The 16173-nt window shown below is 34.0% G+C and overlaps 1 protein-coding gene across 1 annotated transcript; it reads right to left on the reverse strand.

Annotated features, from left to right (window-relative positions):
* Positions 1-2483: 2483 nt before the first annotated feature.
* On the reverse strand, positions 2484-2669 carry LOC112661887 (keratin-associated protein 19-7). The gene has a single exon (XM_035709418.1). It carries the CDS (start codon positions 2667-2669, stop codon positions 2484-2486), a length of 186 nt encoding a protein of 61 aa, XP_035565311.1.
* Between the last annotated feature and the right edge of the window lie 13504 nt (positions 2670-16173).

Genomic DNA, 16173 nt, shown 5'->3' on the forward strand with positions numbered 1-16173 from the left:
TACAGGGATTATTCCACTGTACTTCCTGGTTAGAGCATAAACCAATTACCTGAAGAATTCTTCTATTTATCTCAGGTATTTAGAACACACTGAGCTTTATGTATGAACATACTAAGCCTTAAGCATTGCTAGCAAGATTGAATACGTGCAGAAGGGATCTTCTGAAGATCCTTTAAATTGACACCTTCCAGTTTAATACACTTGGGCAAGTAATCACTCTGGTTGTCATGTCATCCTCACAAAAATATGTAAGACATATTCTTTTTAAGTCACTGGGCCCTGATCTATGAATTCTCTTTCATCTTTTTTTTTTTTTTTTTTTTTTTTCTCTTACTTCCCTTGCTTGGTTTTCTCATTTAAAATCTAAACTGAAGTACAGGCAAAAAAGTAACAGTTTTTGCTCTGGCAAATTGTTCTTATAGTAATGTCTTTCCTTTCAGTTTACAGAAAGATAAAAAAGAATTTCTCAAGACATAAAGCATAGGGGTCCAAATATGAATCTGAGTGGATTCAGACATGTCTGGTCATGTCAGACAAACTGGTGAAACAGGCTGTTCTGGGCACTTCAAAAGTTGGCTAAGAAACCTTCTGGGGAGAATTCAATTTGTGCTCACTGTTGATGTTCCAAGACAATTGTTCCGAGAGGTGAACTGATGGAATAAGCCTAAAAGGAAGTTCCTCATGAGAGATTGAGGAATTTTCTGGGAGGAAATAAATTCTGAAGAAAGAAAGAGCCAGGTTGTTTGACCTTGACTAAACAATGGAGCCAGAGTTTCCAGCCATGAGAGACTCTTGTCAATAAAGCATCTGGGGTGTGACTAAGGTTTCACTTTGTACCACTGTTCCTTCATGAGAAGGTCTAGAGAATATTAAGTGCCTTCTAACAGAGTGTAAAAAGAAATCAGAAAAGACACCCCCCATACACCCTTATTTTCCATAGAACACTGTACCACTCACTGGTAGGTGGACCAGCCTTATGAGGGACAATAGCCCTCAGTAAGATGCCAACTATAGAAATAAAGTTCCTGCCCAGGTAATGAGTGATACTTTCCAATATCCTCCCCTGCCCGAAGACAAAGTTTATAAGAAAGCAAAGGCATGTCTGGCTAGACCAGTGGTACCAGGAAGATATTCAGCAAGGGAAGGGATGGGTAGGAGGACCATAGGACATATTCAGGGATTAAGGAGTATGCTTAATGTGATGAATCACTAAATTGTACACCTGGACCTAATATTACATTGTATGTTGACTAACTGAAATTTAAATAAAAACTTAAAAAAAGATATTTAGGACAGTAAAAATATTCTGTATGATATTATAATGATGGATTCATGTCATTGTATATTTGTCCAAACCCTAGAATGTACTACACCAAGAATCAACCGTAATGTATGGACTGGGTGATTATAATGTGTCAATGTTAGTTCATCAGTTATAACCAATGTACCCCTCTGGTAGGGCATACTGATATTGGGGGATGTTGTGCATGTGTGGGAGCAGAGGATATGTAGGAAACCTCAGTACCTTATGCTGTGAAGCTAATAAATAGCCTTAAAAGAAAGAAAATATTTAGCTAGTAGCAATGTCACACAGAAATAGGTACTTGAATGTAAATATGAGAATGACACAATCCTTAGTAGTTCCAGGAACACTTGAGAGACATTTGAGAGGACATATATATAAATACACATGTGATAAAGACTCCTAACTCTGGGAAACGAACTAGGGGTGGTGGAAGGGGAGGAGGGCAGGGGATGGGGGTGAATGGGTGATGGGCAGTGAGGGGGGCACTTGACGGGATGAGCACTGGGTGTTATTCTGTATGTTGGCAAATTGAACACCAATAAAAATAAATTGATTATTTTAAAAAAATTAAAAAATAAATATATATGTGATTTATGTATATATATGTTAAGGGAGCTGACAGAGAGAGTCATTTTCATTAACTGTTAGTATTACTCCCTATGCTCCCTATGTGTTTGTTCTCAAGCTTGTATAATGTGGTGAACTAGAAATTGTTGCATCATACTCTATAACCAATAGCCACAGACCTTGCAGCTTCATAAGCTAATTTTTTATATCTGTTGCAAAAGAAGATGTTAAAATAATAAAAATCAAGACATCAAAACATCAAACAAAACCAGGCTATTTAGATTTCGAGTAATCATTTTATTGGACAAAAGCAAAAATACAAATTTTCTTCAAGGTCTTCTAGAAAGATAACATTATGATAATGGTGGCAAGAGAAGTAAACCAAAATGAGGACACAAACTGGGACAGTTTCACGTATTGAATATTCATTTAAGATGATGGGTTCTGGAGGTAAAAAGCACCAAATATTTGTAGAAGCAGTTTAACCATTGATAAATAGCTATTGATTCGTCCTGGAGAATATAGGATAGATGTTTTGGGAATCGAACTACAAAAATAGGACCAAATAAATGTGGAGGCTTTCTCTTTGCATTCAATTTCAACAGTATGTTTAGTAGAAGGTAGAGAATCCATATCCTCCATAGCACAGTGGGCGGTCGCAGCCATATCTGTAGCCTCCCCAGCCCCAGCCCAGTCTCGGGAAGCTGCCACATCCCCAGCCACTGCCACAGCCCAGGCCACCGAAGCCTCCACAGCCATAGCCCAGGCCTCCATAGTAGTTGCCGTAGTAGCTCATGGTGTCAAGGGTGGTGAGTTGGCGGTTGAATGCAAGAGTCAGAGTGTGAATGTCGACATCTTTACAAGGAGGCATATATACTCTGATCAGAGAATGTGACAAAACATGTGCCCCTCCTTTGGTGTCATTCCATGAATTATATTTGCCTGACCCAACGTATTAATCTGTGGTCCCCCGACCACACTTACAAGAATGCCTAAACCTGCTTGGCTACATAGTTAGGTTGTAGAGCAGAGCTTGCTGCTATAATCTTCTTAGAATGATTTGATGTTTCTTCAAAGTATTGACATACCAAACCCTGAATAGAGTACTCGAATGCCAGTCACTTGACATCAGTTACATTAAATATTGTTGAATTTCTAATTAAATATCTTCTCATCACTGGCATTTGAGGGTTGTTGTAATTAGTTCTACAAAATAGCAAAAAATAATTAAAATCAAGTCCCTTAAGCTTACCAATTTCTTCACAAGGCACGCATGTATTTTGTATCATGAGAAGCAAATGATGCACCTCTCTTTAGAATATAAAAGAATATTTTAAGTCAAGACAGATTTAGTTCACCTGCCACGTGTACCAGGAAACAACAACCACAAAAGCTCACCTGATTTCTAGAGTTTTAAAATTTGGGGCATGTACAATTAATAGATTTAATTTTGGCTTTAAATACCAACATACTTATTTTGGTTCAAATACATAGCAGGGGCACCTGGGTGGATCAGTGGTGAAGCATCTGCCTTTGACTCAGTTCGTGATCCCAAGGTCCCAGGATCAAGTCCCACATCAGGTTCCCCTAGGGAGCCTGCTTCTCCCTCTGCCTATGTCTCTGCCTCTCTCCCTGTGTCTCTCATGAATAAATAAAATCTTTAATAAATAAATACATACATTGCAGAATTGTAATCACTAGTGGAAAGACTATCACTCTGATCAAAAATCCATCTTGTGAGAAGTCTTCCCACAGTACTTTTTTAAAATATATATCCTGAGTGCTTTCTCTATAATACATTCTAGTCTCACTGCTACCACAAATGCAGATTACATTTGGCTTCCTACATCATTTCCCCCTCTTTCTCTGCCTTCATCATTTATCCATTTATCTTAGATCTTTTTCAAATCTCATTCAAAACACCACCCAACTTTCTTCCTCCATGAATCATTACTCCAACCAGGTATAAGTATGAGGTGGGGAAATGGTTTTGGCTCTAATTACATATTCAAAAGAACACAGCATCCTTCTACCTAGATCTCCACAGTCAATATTATAAATTTGTCTCTGTCTTCTCTTTGCTTAGTCTGTGCCCATTTTTTAGTCTGTAGATAATTTCTCTTTCCCAAGATATCAACTAGACATTTCTAAGATATTGACAATGCTGTTAAAGTCCCTAAAAGCATCTTAAATTTTAAAAGAACTTGTACAACCTGGAATAGTAAGAAATTTTCTACATATGTGGTACAATTTTAAAGAAGGACAGAGGGGCACCTGGGTGACTAAATTGGTTGGGCCTTGGCTTTTGGCTTAGGTCATGATCTCAGGATCTTGGGATTGAGCCCCATGTTGTTGGGGGGAGCCGCTCAGCAAGGAGTCTGCTTTTCCCTCTCCCACTGCCTCTCCCTTCTGCTTCTGCTCTCTTTTTCCCCTCAAATAAATAAATAAATAAATAAATAAATAAATAAAATATTTTTTTTTAAATTAAGAATAAGAAAATTAAAAAGAACAAAAAATAAGGATGTACTCTTTGGAAACAGTTGGCCTGATATTCACAAAGTTCCTCACCTCAGCCCAGAGAGTTAGTTAAGTGATACCTAAAGCCCTATGCAAATATGCCCATACCTTGACACTTGGGACTCAACAAACTTGTTTTCTATGATAATAACTATTTTGCTAAGCTTTTGTGGAGATTTATAAGCGATATGACACGGTTTTTGGATGAGTTTGTTCACTGACCTGATGTAGTATCTAAACAAAACCTAGCATTTGGTTGGCACTCAATATTTTTTGAAAGAGTTATATGACTTTCACTGATATTGACATAAAGATCATGCATATCATAACCTAAGCAATTAATCTGATGTTCTAGTAAATGTTTTATGGCTGACATGGGTTCCAACAGGCTTTCTGGTTTCAGAGTAGAACTAACCCCAATATTAGCCTGTAATCTCCAAGTTATTCTAATACAACTGCATTCCATTTTTATTCCTCATTTCAGAAATCAGCCAATTGATAGAATGAATATTTTCATTTTAATGAATCATTTAGAAGTATGAATAAATTGCATACCATTAAAGATTCCACAGTCTCTTTGTGTAGCTCTGTCAGAGCATGTAACTATGATTAAAGTCTTTTAATTATTTTTTTAATGTCACACTATCTCTACTTTATAGATGGAAACAATATGGGACACAAATGAAAAACTTCATTAACAATAAATGCTAAGTGTGTTTTCAAAGAGAAAAACACATGACTTTAGTGTGCATCACTTATAAATGTGCATTCTTTGTTAAAAATAGAAGAAAGAATTTGAAAAATACGGAACAAATCTGTTTTTCCCCCATGCATAAGTGAAAAATTTACACTGGAAATTTCCTTAGGAGTTATTATTTTTCTGTCCATTCAGTGGATCAAAGGCAGATGTGGATCACTATTTTTTTTAAGTGTTCACCCAAGTTGCTATTTATATTGATGGATGAAAGAGTAAAAAATGTTCTCACATTTTCCCTAGCAGTGAAGAAGTCTTTTGTTATATATTCCAAACATTTCCTCTCACCTCAGATGCAGATGCATACATTCTAAGCACAACAAAATTATGATAATATTGATTATTCTAAGAATGTCAACAGCAGTAATAATTGTATTGATTACTACTTGTCAGCCCCAAAGCTCCTGTCCCTGGAGACATTAAACAAATGAAAGGGTAATAGAAATTCTGTTCTACTGGGTAAACTCCACAGTGTGATCCTTCAACAGAGTAAGTGACTTGGCTCTACTTCCCCTGCTCAGCTCACTGTGATGCTACATACAACTGCTAGATAGCACTGATTGAAAGAAAAGGTCATCATGGGTTTTTATGCTGGTTTGTTTTGTTACCAAAAGTTGAATTTTAAGATTGCTCATTGTTTAATTATATTCCAAGGCAGATAACCTACAAATTAACAGGTGCAGTTCTCTGTATCAGACAATAAAAATGTTAAAGAAATATAGCTCTTAATCTAAGTAAGGGGATTAATCACCATAAAATTAGCTGTGATAATTTAGCTTTCCTTATAAGCATCACCAGAACTTTCAAAATGGTTTATTTGACAACATTCCAGGAGAAAATAGAGAAGCAGCATAGTGTAATTGAATACTCTAGTCTCAAATTGCTTATTCTGAGGTTCCCTGCCTGCAGATCTTTAATTCCATGATATCATTTTGTCCTTTTCTTTTTCTTATTACATTGGCCCAGCTTACTCAGAGTATCAATAGGTTCATACTATTACCTGAAGCTACCACTCAGTCTTAGGAAAACAATTTAGAAAATTCTGCTATTTTACTTATTTTATTCCTTATTTCTTATACAGTAGTCTCCCCTTATTCACAGGGGATATGTTCCAAGATACTCAGTGGATTCCTGAAACCACAGATAGTACTGAACTCTAATATGTACTATGTTTATTCCTATGCATAATTCCTGTAATAAAGTTTAATTTATAAATTAAGCATAGAAAATGTTAACAGTAATAACTAATAATTAAATAGAACAACTATAACAATACACTGTAATAAAAGTGATGTGAATGTGGTCTCTCTCTCAAAATACCTTTATTATGCTCATCCCTCTTATTGAGATAATAAAATGTCTACATGATGAGGGGATGTGAGGTGAGTGCTGTAGGCATTGTGATTTAGCATGAAGCTGCTTTTGACTTTCTGACAATATGCCCGAAGGAGAATCATTTGCTTCCCACCTACAGGTGACCTCGGGCAACCGAAACCACAGAAAAAGGGAGACTACTGTCCTATCAATAAAATGGTCATTTTTGATGGGATGATGTTTTACTAAAAATCATCTGTGTATAATAGATGAAAAGCAGACTATGAAAAACAGAAGATAATATATATTTCAAAGATTCACAGAAAAACAAGAGTTTATTTTCTCTGAAAATTTAGCAAAAGGATTATGATATTTGTGGAAAGTTTTCTGATTGCAGTTGTAGTGATGTGGATGTCAAGCAACTGTAAATATGTAGATACAACACCACTTGTTTTTATAAAACAAAATAAAGGGAGACAATAGAGATGGAAGATTAGTTGCAAATTTTGAATTTCAGGGACGCCTGGGTGGCTCAGCAGTTAAGCATCTGCCTTCCGCTCAGGGTGTGATCCTGGAGTCCTGGGATCGAGTCCCACATCGGGCTCCCAACATGGAGCCTGCTTCTCTCTCTGCCTATGTCTTTGGCTCTCTCTGTGTCTCTCATGAATAAATAAATAAAATCTTTAAAAAAATTTGAACTCCATTAAGAAATAGAGATAGATAAATATGAAATACGTAAAAATCAAGTGTGATTCTTTAAATGCAAGAAGATTTAAAACTCCATAGTTGATTTTTCCTGCTGAATTCAATTCTAAAAGTTAAATAACTAAAAAAAAGAATAACATTCTATTGTTTTGAATTACTAATTCTCAAACCAGAGTTTTTTTTATACATTAATATGTACACATGACTATATAATTGTGTGTACTGTATTTCAAATTGTAAATAGTTAAATTTACACATAAGTATTTACACATAACTGAGTTAAACCCCTCAAAACTGTATTTTCTATTTCAAACTAGGTCATTTATTGATATTCAGCATAAATTATCTGTTAGTGCCCAAACTTGGGAAGCCAGAGGACATAATACAGACATCTTAAAATAATAAATTCTCTGAAATTCTTAAGATTTCTCTTGATAAATAAGTGTAGGGTGATCCCAGCCTATTGACTGAAGAATGTTGTGGCAACTCTGCTCATGGTAACAGATTTTGGGTTACTAGAGCAGTAGTTTAGTAGGAACTAGAGAATCTATGTCCTCCTAAGCATGGTGGGTGGTGGCAACCATATCTATGGCCTCCCCAGCCACAGCCACAGCCCAGGCCACTGGAATCCCCACAGCCATAGCCCAGGCTTTCATACTAGTCACCATAGTAAATCACGGTGTTAGGGATGGTGAGTTGGTTTGTTGTTCAGAGCAAAATCCTGAGTGTGAATGTCATACAGCTATGCTTATATCCCATGAGCAGAAAATGTGATAAAACATGAGACCATTCTTTTGTATCTTTCCAAATTATTCATTCACTTGAGGCAACTCATTAATCTGTTTGCTGACACAAGGAGAGGTGCACACTCATTAAAATTTCTGAGCTTGCTTAGCTGCCTTGTTAGAACACCCTTGAACTCATTACATTCTTTCTGTTTTAATGAGAAAAGAGATCTGTCTTCAAAGTCACAAAATAAAAATTCCCTACATAGAATTCTTCATCACTAAACATATTGCATCATTCATATTTGATAGTGTTTTCTCATTAAGTATTTTCTCATTTCCCATTTTCATATCATTCTCTGGATACTTGTATCTTACTTCCATCTAGATTAAAATACACCAATCATATTTAAAATTCTTAAATCTATCAAATTCCCCAAATGTCAAATTTATTTCTCAAGTTGAATACACACACACACACAAACACACACACACAAGAAAACTATTTTGACTTTATATATCAGCTTGTAAAACATTCGTTTGGTTAATCAACATAGTAAAATTTATTTCAGAAACGGAGGGACTATCTTAGAGACCAAAGTCACTTTTATAACCAATCTTTAAGCTGTTCAAAAATACTCTCTTTACACATTACTCATTTTTCCAGATCAGGCTATACCCAAAGTATTAGCTAAAAATACAGATGACCTTGGCTCTATGCTTTATAGTTATTTTTTATCCTTCTTTACTTTTCTTCACAATCCATGTGTCATATCTCTTATCAAATCTCTCTTTAAACCTCATTCTACATTTGTTGCCAATACATACTTGCACCAGCTGGGTCTTTTGCTCTTATCCACTTTTTCCACTTAATATTTCATTCCTCTGTTTATATCCCTAATTTTATCATAATATCTCTGTTCTTATATTGTCTTTATCAATTCTGTGTGTTCCAACCCCTTATTTTCTCTTAGGCAATCAGCAAACATTTTTCATATGCTATTATTTATTAAGGTTAAATTTATTTTAAAATAAGATACTCTTAAAAAATAAAATATGATAGTTTTTTTTTAAATATGATAGTTTTAAGATCATATAATATTTTTGATGGAGTCTCCTAAAATCCTGATGCCTTAAAAATCTCCAAGAATGAATGTGCAGTCATGAAATGACTGAGGCAGGAAACAAAGATATAAAGGTAGATGGCCAGTGCTCACTCACTGGTTCCTCAGCTCACTCTGTAAAGATAATAAACCAAACCCAAAATTTAAGCCCCACCGGAGCATGATCATATATTAGACTTGGGTCTTTTTAAAGTTTTTTTTTTAATTTTTATTTATTTATGATAGTCACACAGAGAAAGAGAGAGGGGCAGAGACATAAGCAGAGGGAGAAGCAGGCTCCATGCACCGGGAGCCCGACGTGGGATTCGATCCGGGGTCGCCGGGATCGCACCCTGGGCCAAAGGCAGGCGCTAAACTGCTGCGCCACCCAGGGATCCCTAGACTTGGGTCTTTAGCAGTGTTTACATTACATTAAACATACCACAGAAGATTTTGTTTTGTTATTGTTGAATTGCATTGTTTTGTTTTGAAATTTATAAGTAACATTTTATTTATTGAAATAAACTGACATATAATATTATACTAGCTTCAGGTGTAAAATATAATGATTCAGTATTTGTATATATTGAAAAATTATCACCACAATAAGTCTAGATAACATCCATCACCATACACAGTTATAGTTTTTTCTTGTGATGAGAATTTGTAAGATCTACTCTCTTAGAGATTTTCAAATATGCAACACAGTAGTATTAGCTATAGTCACCATGCTGTATATTACATCTTTATGACTTACTTATTTTATACCTTTTGACCCCCTTCACTCATTTTTCCTATCCCACCCCCACCACCTAATTCTAGCAACCACCAAACTTTTTCTGTATCTCTGAGCTTGGTTTCTAGTTTTTGTTTTTTAGATTCTACATATATATGAGATCATTCAGTATACATCTTCTCTGACTTACTTCACTTAGAATATGCCCTCAAGGTCCATTCATTTATTATAAACGACAAGATTCCTTTCTTTTTTATGATTGGATAATACTCCATCCTAGTGCATATGTGTGTGTGTATTATTCTTTCTTTATCTGTTCATCTATTGATGGACACATGTTGCTTACATATGTTGACCATTACAAATAATGAATATGGGGTACATATAATTTCCTTAGTATTTTTGCAACAATTTTAATAGTGCATTCTCCCAACTGGATTTGTTCATTATTTTTACAACTAAAAAATATTTGTTGAATCAATGAAAGAATGAATTTTACCTCCCATAACTTGTGGTAATCCTTTAAGATGGAATATGGAGGGGGACCCCTGGGTCACTCAGTGGTTTAGCACCTGTCTTCGGCCCAGGGCGTGATCCTTGAGTCCTGGGATCGAGTCCCACATTGGGGTCCCTGCATGGAGCCTGCTTCTCTCTCTGCCTCTCTCTCTGTGTCTCTCATGAATAAATAAATAAAATCTTTAAAAAAAATAAGATGTAATATGGATTATTGAGTGATGGGCATAATGGCTTCAAGTTTTAAAGGAGTATTTAACCCAGTATTTGCCTTGACTGTTAAATCCTTTTACCTTCTTATCAAAATTTATTCCACTTGTACTTTTCATTGTGAAAAAAACTTGGAAAAAAAATTTAATTCTCAAGGAATCATTTTGAAGGAAAACAATAACAAATAAATATAAAAAAATTAAGAATATTATGAATAATTAAGTAAATCTGCTAGATTGTTTGTGATGACTAGTTTCTGTTCTTATTTCTGATAAAATAACTATGTCCATATAAGATAAAAACCAATATATTTCACAAATATTTTATAACCTCAATAATTAAACATACCCTTATTTATGAATTTTCTTTTTTTATTTATGTATTTTCAAAGAAGAAAAGTGGTATATAATTAAAAACAAATCAAAAAAGTTGTGAAATAATACTGTGAAATATATGAACTAAATATTTTTTTCCTGAGTTAAAAAATAGAAAAATAGTAATATCCTTTGGATACAATTATCTTTGGACACTGAAAAATGTATATTTCTTTTGAGAGTTTTCATTTGTTGTTTTTCTCTTAATTCAGTGGACTCAAAGACTTAGACAATTATTTGTCATTTCCTTTCCAGGAACTTTCTACAAGAAGAGTGACTTCATGTGAAACTCAGATCTTCTATTGATGTATAAAATGATGGAAATATATTCTTCCATTGGCCAAATCATAGCACTTATTTGGAAGTTAAGGGCACTTCTGTTATAAATTCAAAATATTTTTCCTTTACTCAGACAAAAATTAATTAAATCATAAATAGAATGTAATAATATGTGATAATGTATAGGTTTTAATTCTCTATATCATAAAAACAAAATGTTATAGAAATGGTTATTCTAAGAAATGTAATCCTTCACATCCTCATAAAGGTATCTAAGTTCATGCAAGCTCAGCAGAACTTTCAAAATACTGTGCTTATATGAAGGAAGAAAATACAGGGCAAAGGAGGCTACATTTTGGCACCTAGATTCAGAAGACTTTGGCCTTAGTTCTGATTTTGTTGCTAAAGCCTATATAACTCTACAGAAGCCAGTTACTTTTCTGAGGGGTGTGTGTGTGTGTGTGTGTGTGTGTGTGTGTGTGTCTTTTTTTACCCACAAGATAAGATGCCTAGCCCTGCTGTTATTTAATGTCTGGTTTTGGCAAGTTTATGACACTACTATTGGATTGAATCAAACATATTTGCCCAATTTTGACAAATTTAAACAAAATATCTTAGTTTTATCCTGTTACCTGAATATATCACTTGATTTTATGAAAAAAAAAAAAAACATTGGTATTTCCTTATATCTTTTTCTTATTTCATCAATAAAATGTCCCCTCCTACCCATTTTTATCAGTGAAAATTCAAATCTATAAGAAGGCTCTGTGGATTCAGCTGTGTTTAGCATCAGTTTAAGCTAAAAAAAATAATAGATTAGGTCAAAATTATGTCTCGTTGGTTTTTTTCCCTTGTTGGACTGAAAAAATTCTTCAATATGAGATTGGTAGCAAAGAAGAATGCCATGCCTAGTCATGAAAATGCAATAAGAATATAAGAGAGCTAACTAAAAAAATTTAGGTACGAAGTTTTGAGTTAAATGATTAGAGGAAAAAATTTACCCTAATTCATTATTGACTTATAGGTCAGCTGTTTGATGCAAAAACATCAAATGAAATAATATGCAGAGGAGTATGATACACAGGATGAGATTATTCAAATTCAAATATTCTTGGAAAGGTGATTTACTTTCATAATTAACCTAATTATATAGTTTGATCTGTCATAATTTTATTATGCTTAAAATAAAAAAGCTAAATAAATTATGAATAAATGAAAAGATTTATTATACATTGTAGTGAATTGAAAAAGGTGATTTGACTTAGATCAGACATATATTTTTGATAAATAAATATGTAGATATATTAAATTGCCAATGCTTTTTGTTGTTGACTTAAATCTAAATCTTAAATAAACACAAGAGATGGAAAATATTAAATTACTAACCAGCTGAAACATTTTTTTTTCATTTCAGTCTAAAATCTTTAGTTGTTACATCTAGTTGTATGTATATTTGTGAGGTATATGAAAAAAAAATTTTGATTCTAAGCCAGGGAGATTGCTTCCCTCATTGACAGTTGAGTAGAACTGTCCTTTAAGTCAATCTTATCTGGGGTTTTGTAGAGTCTTTATGTACAGAGCAGATAAAATACCATTGTGTGGCTCCATCACTTCTCACTTAATCAGGTAATAGTTCCAGAGTCTATGGATGTATTCTATAGGGCTAAAAATAAAAACAATGGGGATGCCTGAGTGGCTCAGTGGTAGAGCATCTGCCTCCCACTCAGATTGTGATCCCAGGATCCTGGGATCGAGTCCCACATTAGGCTTCCCACAGGGAGCCTGCTTCTTCCTCTGCCTATATCTTTGCCCTTCTCTCTGTGTCTCTCATGACTAAATAAATAATTTAAATAAATAAATACATAAATAAATAAATCAGTTCATCATTTCCACATAATTGAGTTCCATGAACAAAACAAAAACCATATTTTGTTAACATTTTATTAGATGGTGAACAGATAATCTATCAGTCATAAAAGCAAAAGAAGAGTATTCTAAAGTTATGATAAAGATGTAGGCATATATTGAAAAATCCAAAATTCTGAAAAGGTAAATTCTTTTGTGGAAATAATCCCAGCATGATATTGCATGCTCTGATTACTGAGCTCATTTTTGGAAAGTCTCATAATCTTAGATGTTGAGATGTTGAGTTACTGGCCTAGTAGTTTAGTAGAAGCCAGAAATTCCATATCATTCATAACACAATGGGTGGCAGCAGCTATACCTGTGACCCTCTCTAGCTACAGCCATAGTCCAGTGTGGGGAAACTGCCTCATCTCCATCCATAGGCACAATCCAGGCTACCAAAGCCTCCACAGCCATAGCCTAGGCCTCCATAAGTAGTAGTAATGGCTCACAGTGTCAGAAGTGGTGAGTTGTTTCTTTGTTCAAAGCAAGATCTTGAGTATCAATGTGTGTAGAGTGATGCTTACATATCCTGAACAGATCATGTGCTAAAATACATATCACCTATTTTAGTGTGATTCTGTGTGTTACTCCTGTCTGACACAATCCTGACATATGAAGAGGCCCTCAAATTCATTAAAATGTTTGAGCTTGCAAGTTTGCATTGTTGCCTAGTCATGGTGTCCCCTAAACATACAGCATCCTTTTAATGAGAAAGAATTGGTGTATTTTCAAAGTCTGGACATCCCAGACTAAATAAAATTCCTCATAACTAGGCATATTACATAACACATTTGCCAGTGTTGTGTTTTAAAATTAAATATTACATCATCTCTGGCTTATCTTGAATTGTTATTCTTCACTTAAGATTAAATGAAAGAAATTGGTTAAGTTCAAGGCTCTAAAATTTACTATATCCTTTCAAAGGCATCTAATACCTCATGGTAAAAATCCTTTTTCAAAGCTAAAGAAACATTTGAAAGTTTGGGGGCATCAGCTCACCTACTGTGAATATCAGTATGGAACTTCAGAAAGAAAAAAGAGTTGAAATAGACCTATCTTTTTTCTACTATTTTGTAATACAGACCCTCATAAAAATATTCTCTTTTATGATTTTGCATATTAGTTTGGAAAATGAGCATTTGGATTAGCAACATGAAGTAGTGCTGTTCAAATATTAAAGGCAAATCAGAATAATCAAAAATCTATTTCATAAGCAGCATTAAAAACTTTCAAAATTCTTTTTTCCACATCCTGACTCTCTTTCTGTCATATCATCTATCCAAATATAGATTACATCTGCCTCCTGCCATGTAGACACCTTTTCCTCCCTTTCCCCTAATCCATTATCTACCCTCTTATTTAATCAATTTTCAAATATCACTTTGCCTCAGTTCCTCTCAATCCTCATTAGGGTCTGGGAAATAGGTGAAATACCTAAATTCTTCCATATATATCTTCACTCTTACAATAATATTTTTGCCTTTGTATTCTCTTTGCCTATTGTTCTTTTATCTTTTTTCATTTAAATCCAATTAATTAACTTACAGTCAATTAAAAGTTTTGGATGTTGAGTTCAGTTATTCATCAATTGCATGTAACACACATTGTTCATTATATCTCTTTACCTATTGTGTGTGTTTTTTTCTGTTCAGAAAATTGCTAACTAGTGTCTGCTAAGATATGAAGTGCTTATTAAGATCTTAGATGCTGAAAAAAAATTGCCTAATACCCTGTAAAATTAAGTAAAGGCTGTTAACATTGAAAATGTCTTCAGAATTCCAAACATGTTGGTATAAAATAAAAAGACAGGGTGGAGAAAAATATGAATTGAAGGTAAAATATCCTGCTTACTCCAAGAAGTTAATTACCTATACCCAAGCCTGACCCGAATCTTGGTTGAGCCCCACCAGATATGCTCTTAACTTGAACGGAGCATCGAAATTCTCTTTAAACTTTCATGGCTTCAATCATACTGTTCAGTTTTTGTTAAGCTTATCAGCAATTATCAAATGATGTATTTTCCCAGATGAATTTGTTGACTGTTAAACAACTACTAGCATGCAGTAGAAAATCAATAAGGAAGAGTTGAATGGGTAAATGCGCTCTAAGGTTCTTACAAGTAAAGATCAGGTCTTCCTTAGACATGGATATCTTTGTAAATGCATCTGAGGGAGTTGACTGAAATAGTTTTCTTGCTTTTAAGAAACATATAAGCCATTATTTCATTTGCTTTTGTTGTACTGTTTTGCTCTGGTAAATCTATATTTGAGTAGTTTCCTTTCTTCCTTTCTTCTTTCCTTTCTTCCTTCCTCACTTTCTTTCTTCCCTCCCTCCCTCTTTCTTTCTTTTTATTTCTTTCTTTCTTCTTTCTTTTTTCTTTCTTTCTTTCTTTCTTTCTTTCTTTCTTTCTTTCTTTCTTTCTTTCTTTCTTCTTTCTTTCTTTCTTTCTTTCTTTCTTTCTTTTTCTTTCTTTTTTCTTTCTCCCTTTCTTTCCTTCTTTCTTTTCTTTCTTTCTCTATTTTATTCTCTCTTTCTTCTTCTTTTTTTTTTCTTAATATGAATAAAACTGCCATATACCATTTACTAGAGATCTTTTTTGTAGACCTAGGCATTCCTTTATGTTGGGCATACATAGGATACACCTTGCTAATTTATACTATATATATTTAGCTTCAGTAGATTCTACTAAATAATTTTCCAATACAGTTGCTAAATTTACGGTACCTCCAGCAGTCTATGAGAGTTCTAATTGTTCCACATCCTTACCCACACTGGCAAGTTTGGAGTCCTACTAATCTGCTCATCTTTAGGGTACATTGTGATATCTGAATATTGTTTTAATTTGGTTTTACTTGATTAATAATGACATTGGAAATTTTAAATATGTTATAAGACATTTAAATATCCTCTCTTTTGAAATGCCTGTTAAAATATTTTGTCCATTTTTAACTGGGCTTGTTTACTATTAATCAGTATTTTATAACTGATTAGCAGGAACTCTACATTTTGGGGTATTGGCATTTTATCAGATTTACGTATTAAAATCATTTTTAGCTAGCATGTGGCTTGGTATTTTTCCACTTTAAATTTTGTCTATATATAAACATAATGTTGTAATATAATGACATCTAATTTATTCATCTTTTTTCTTTTATATTAAAT

This window comes from Canis lupus, chromosome 31 (assembly GCF_003254725.2).
Source record: "Canis lupus dingo isolate Sandy chromosome 31, ASM325472v2, whole genome shotgun sequence".
NCBI lineage: Eukaryota > Metazoa > Chordata > Mammalia > Carnivora > Canidae > Canis > Canis lupus.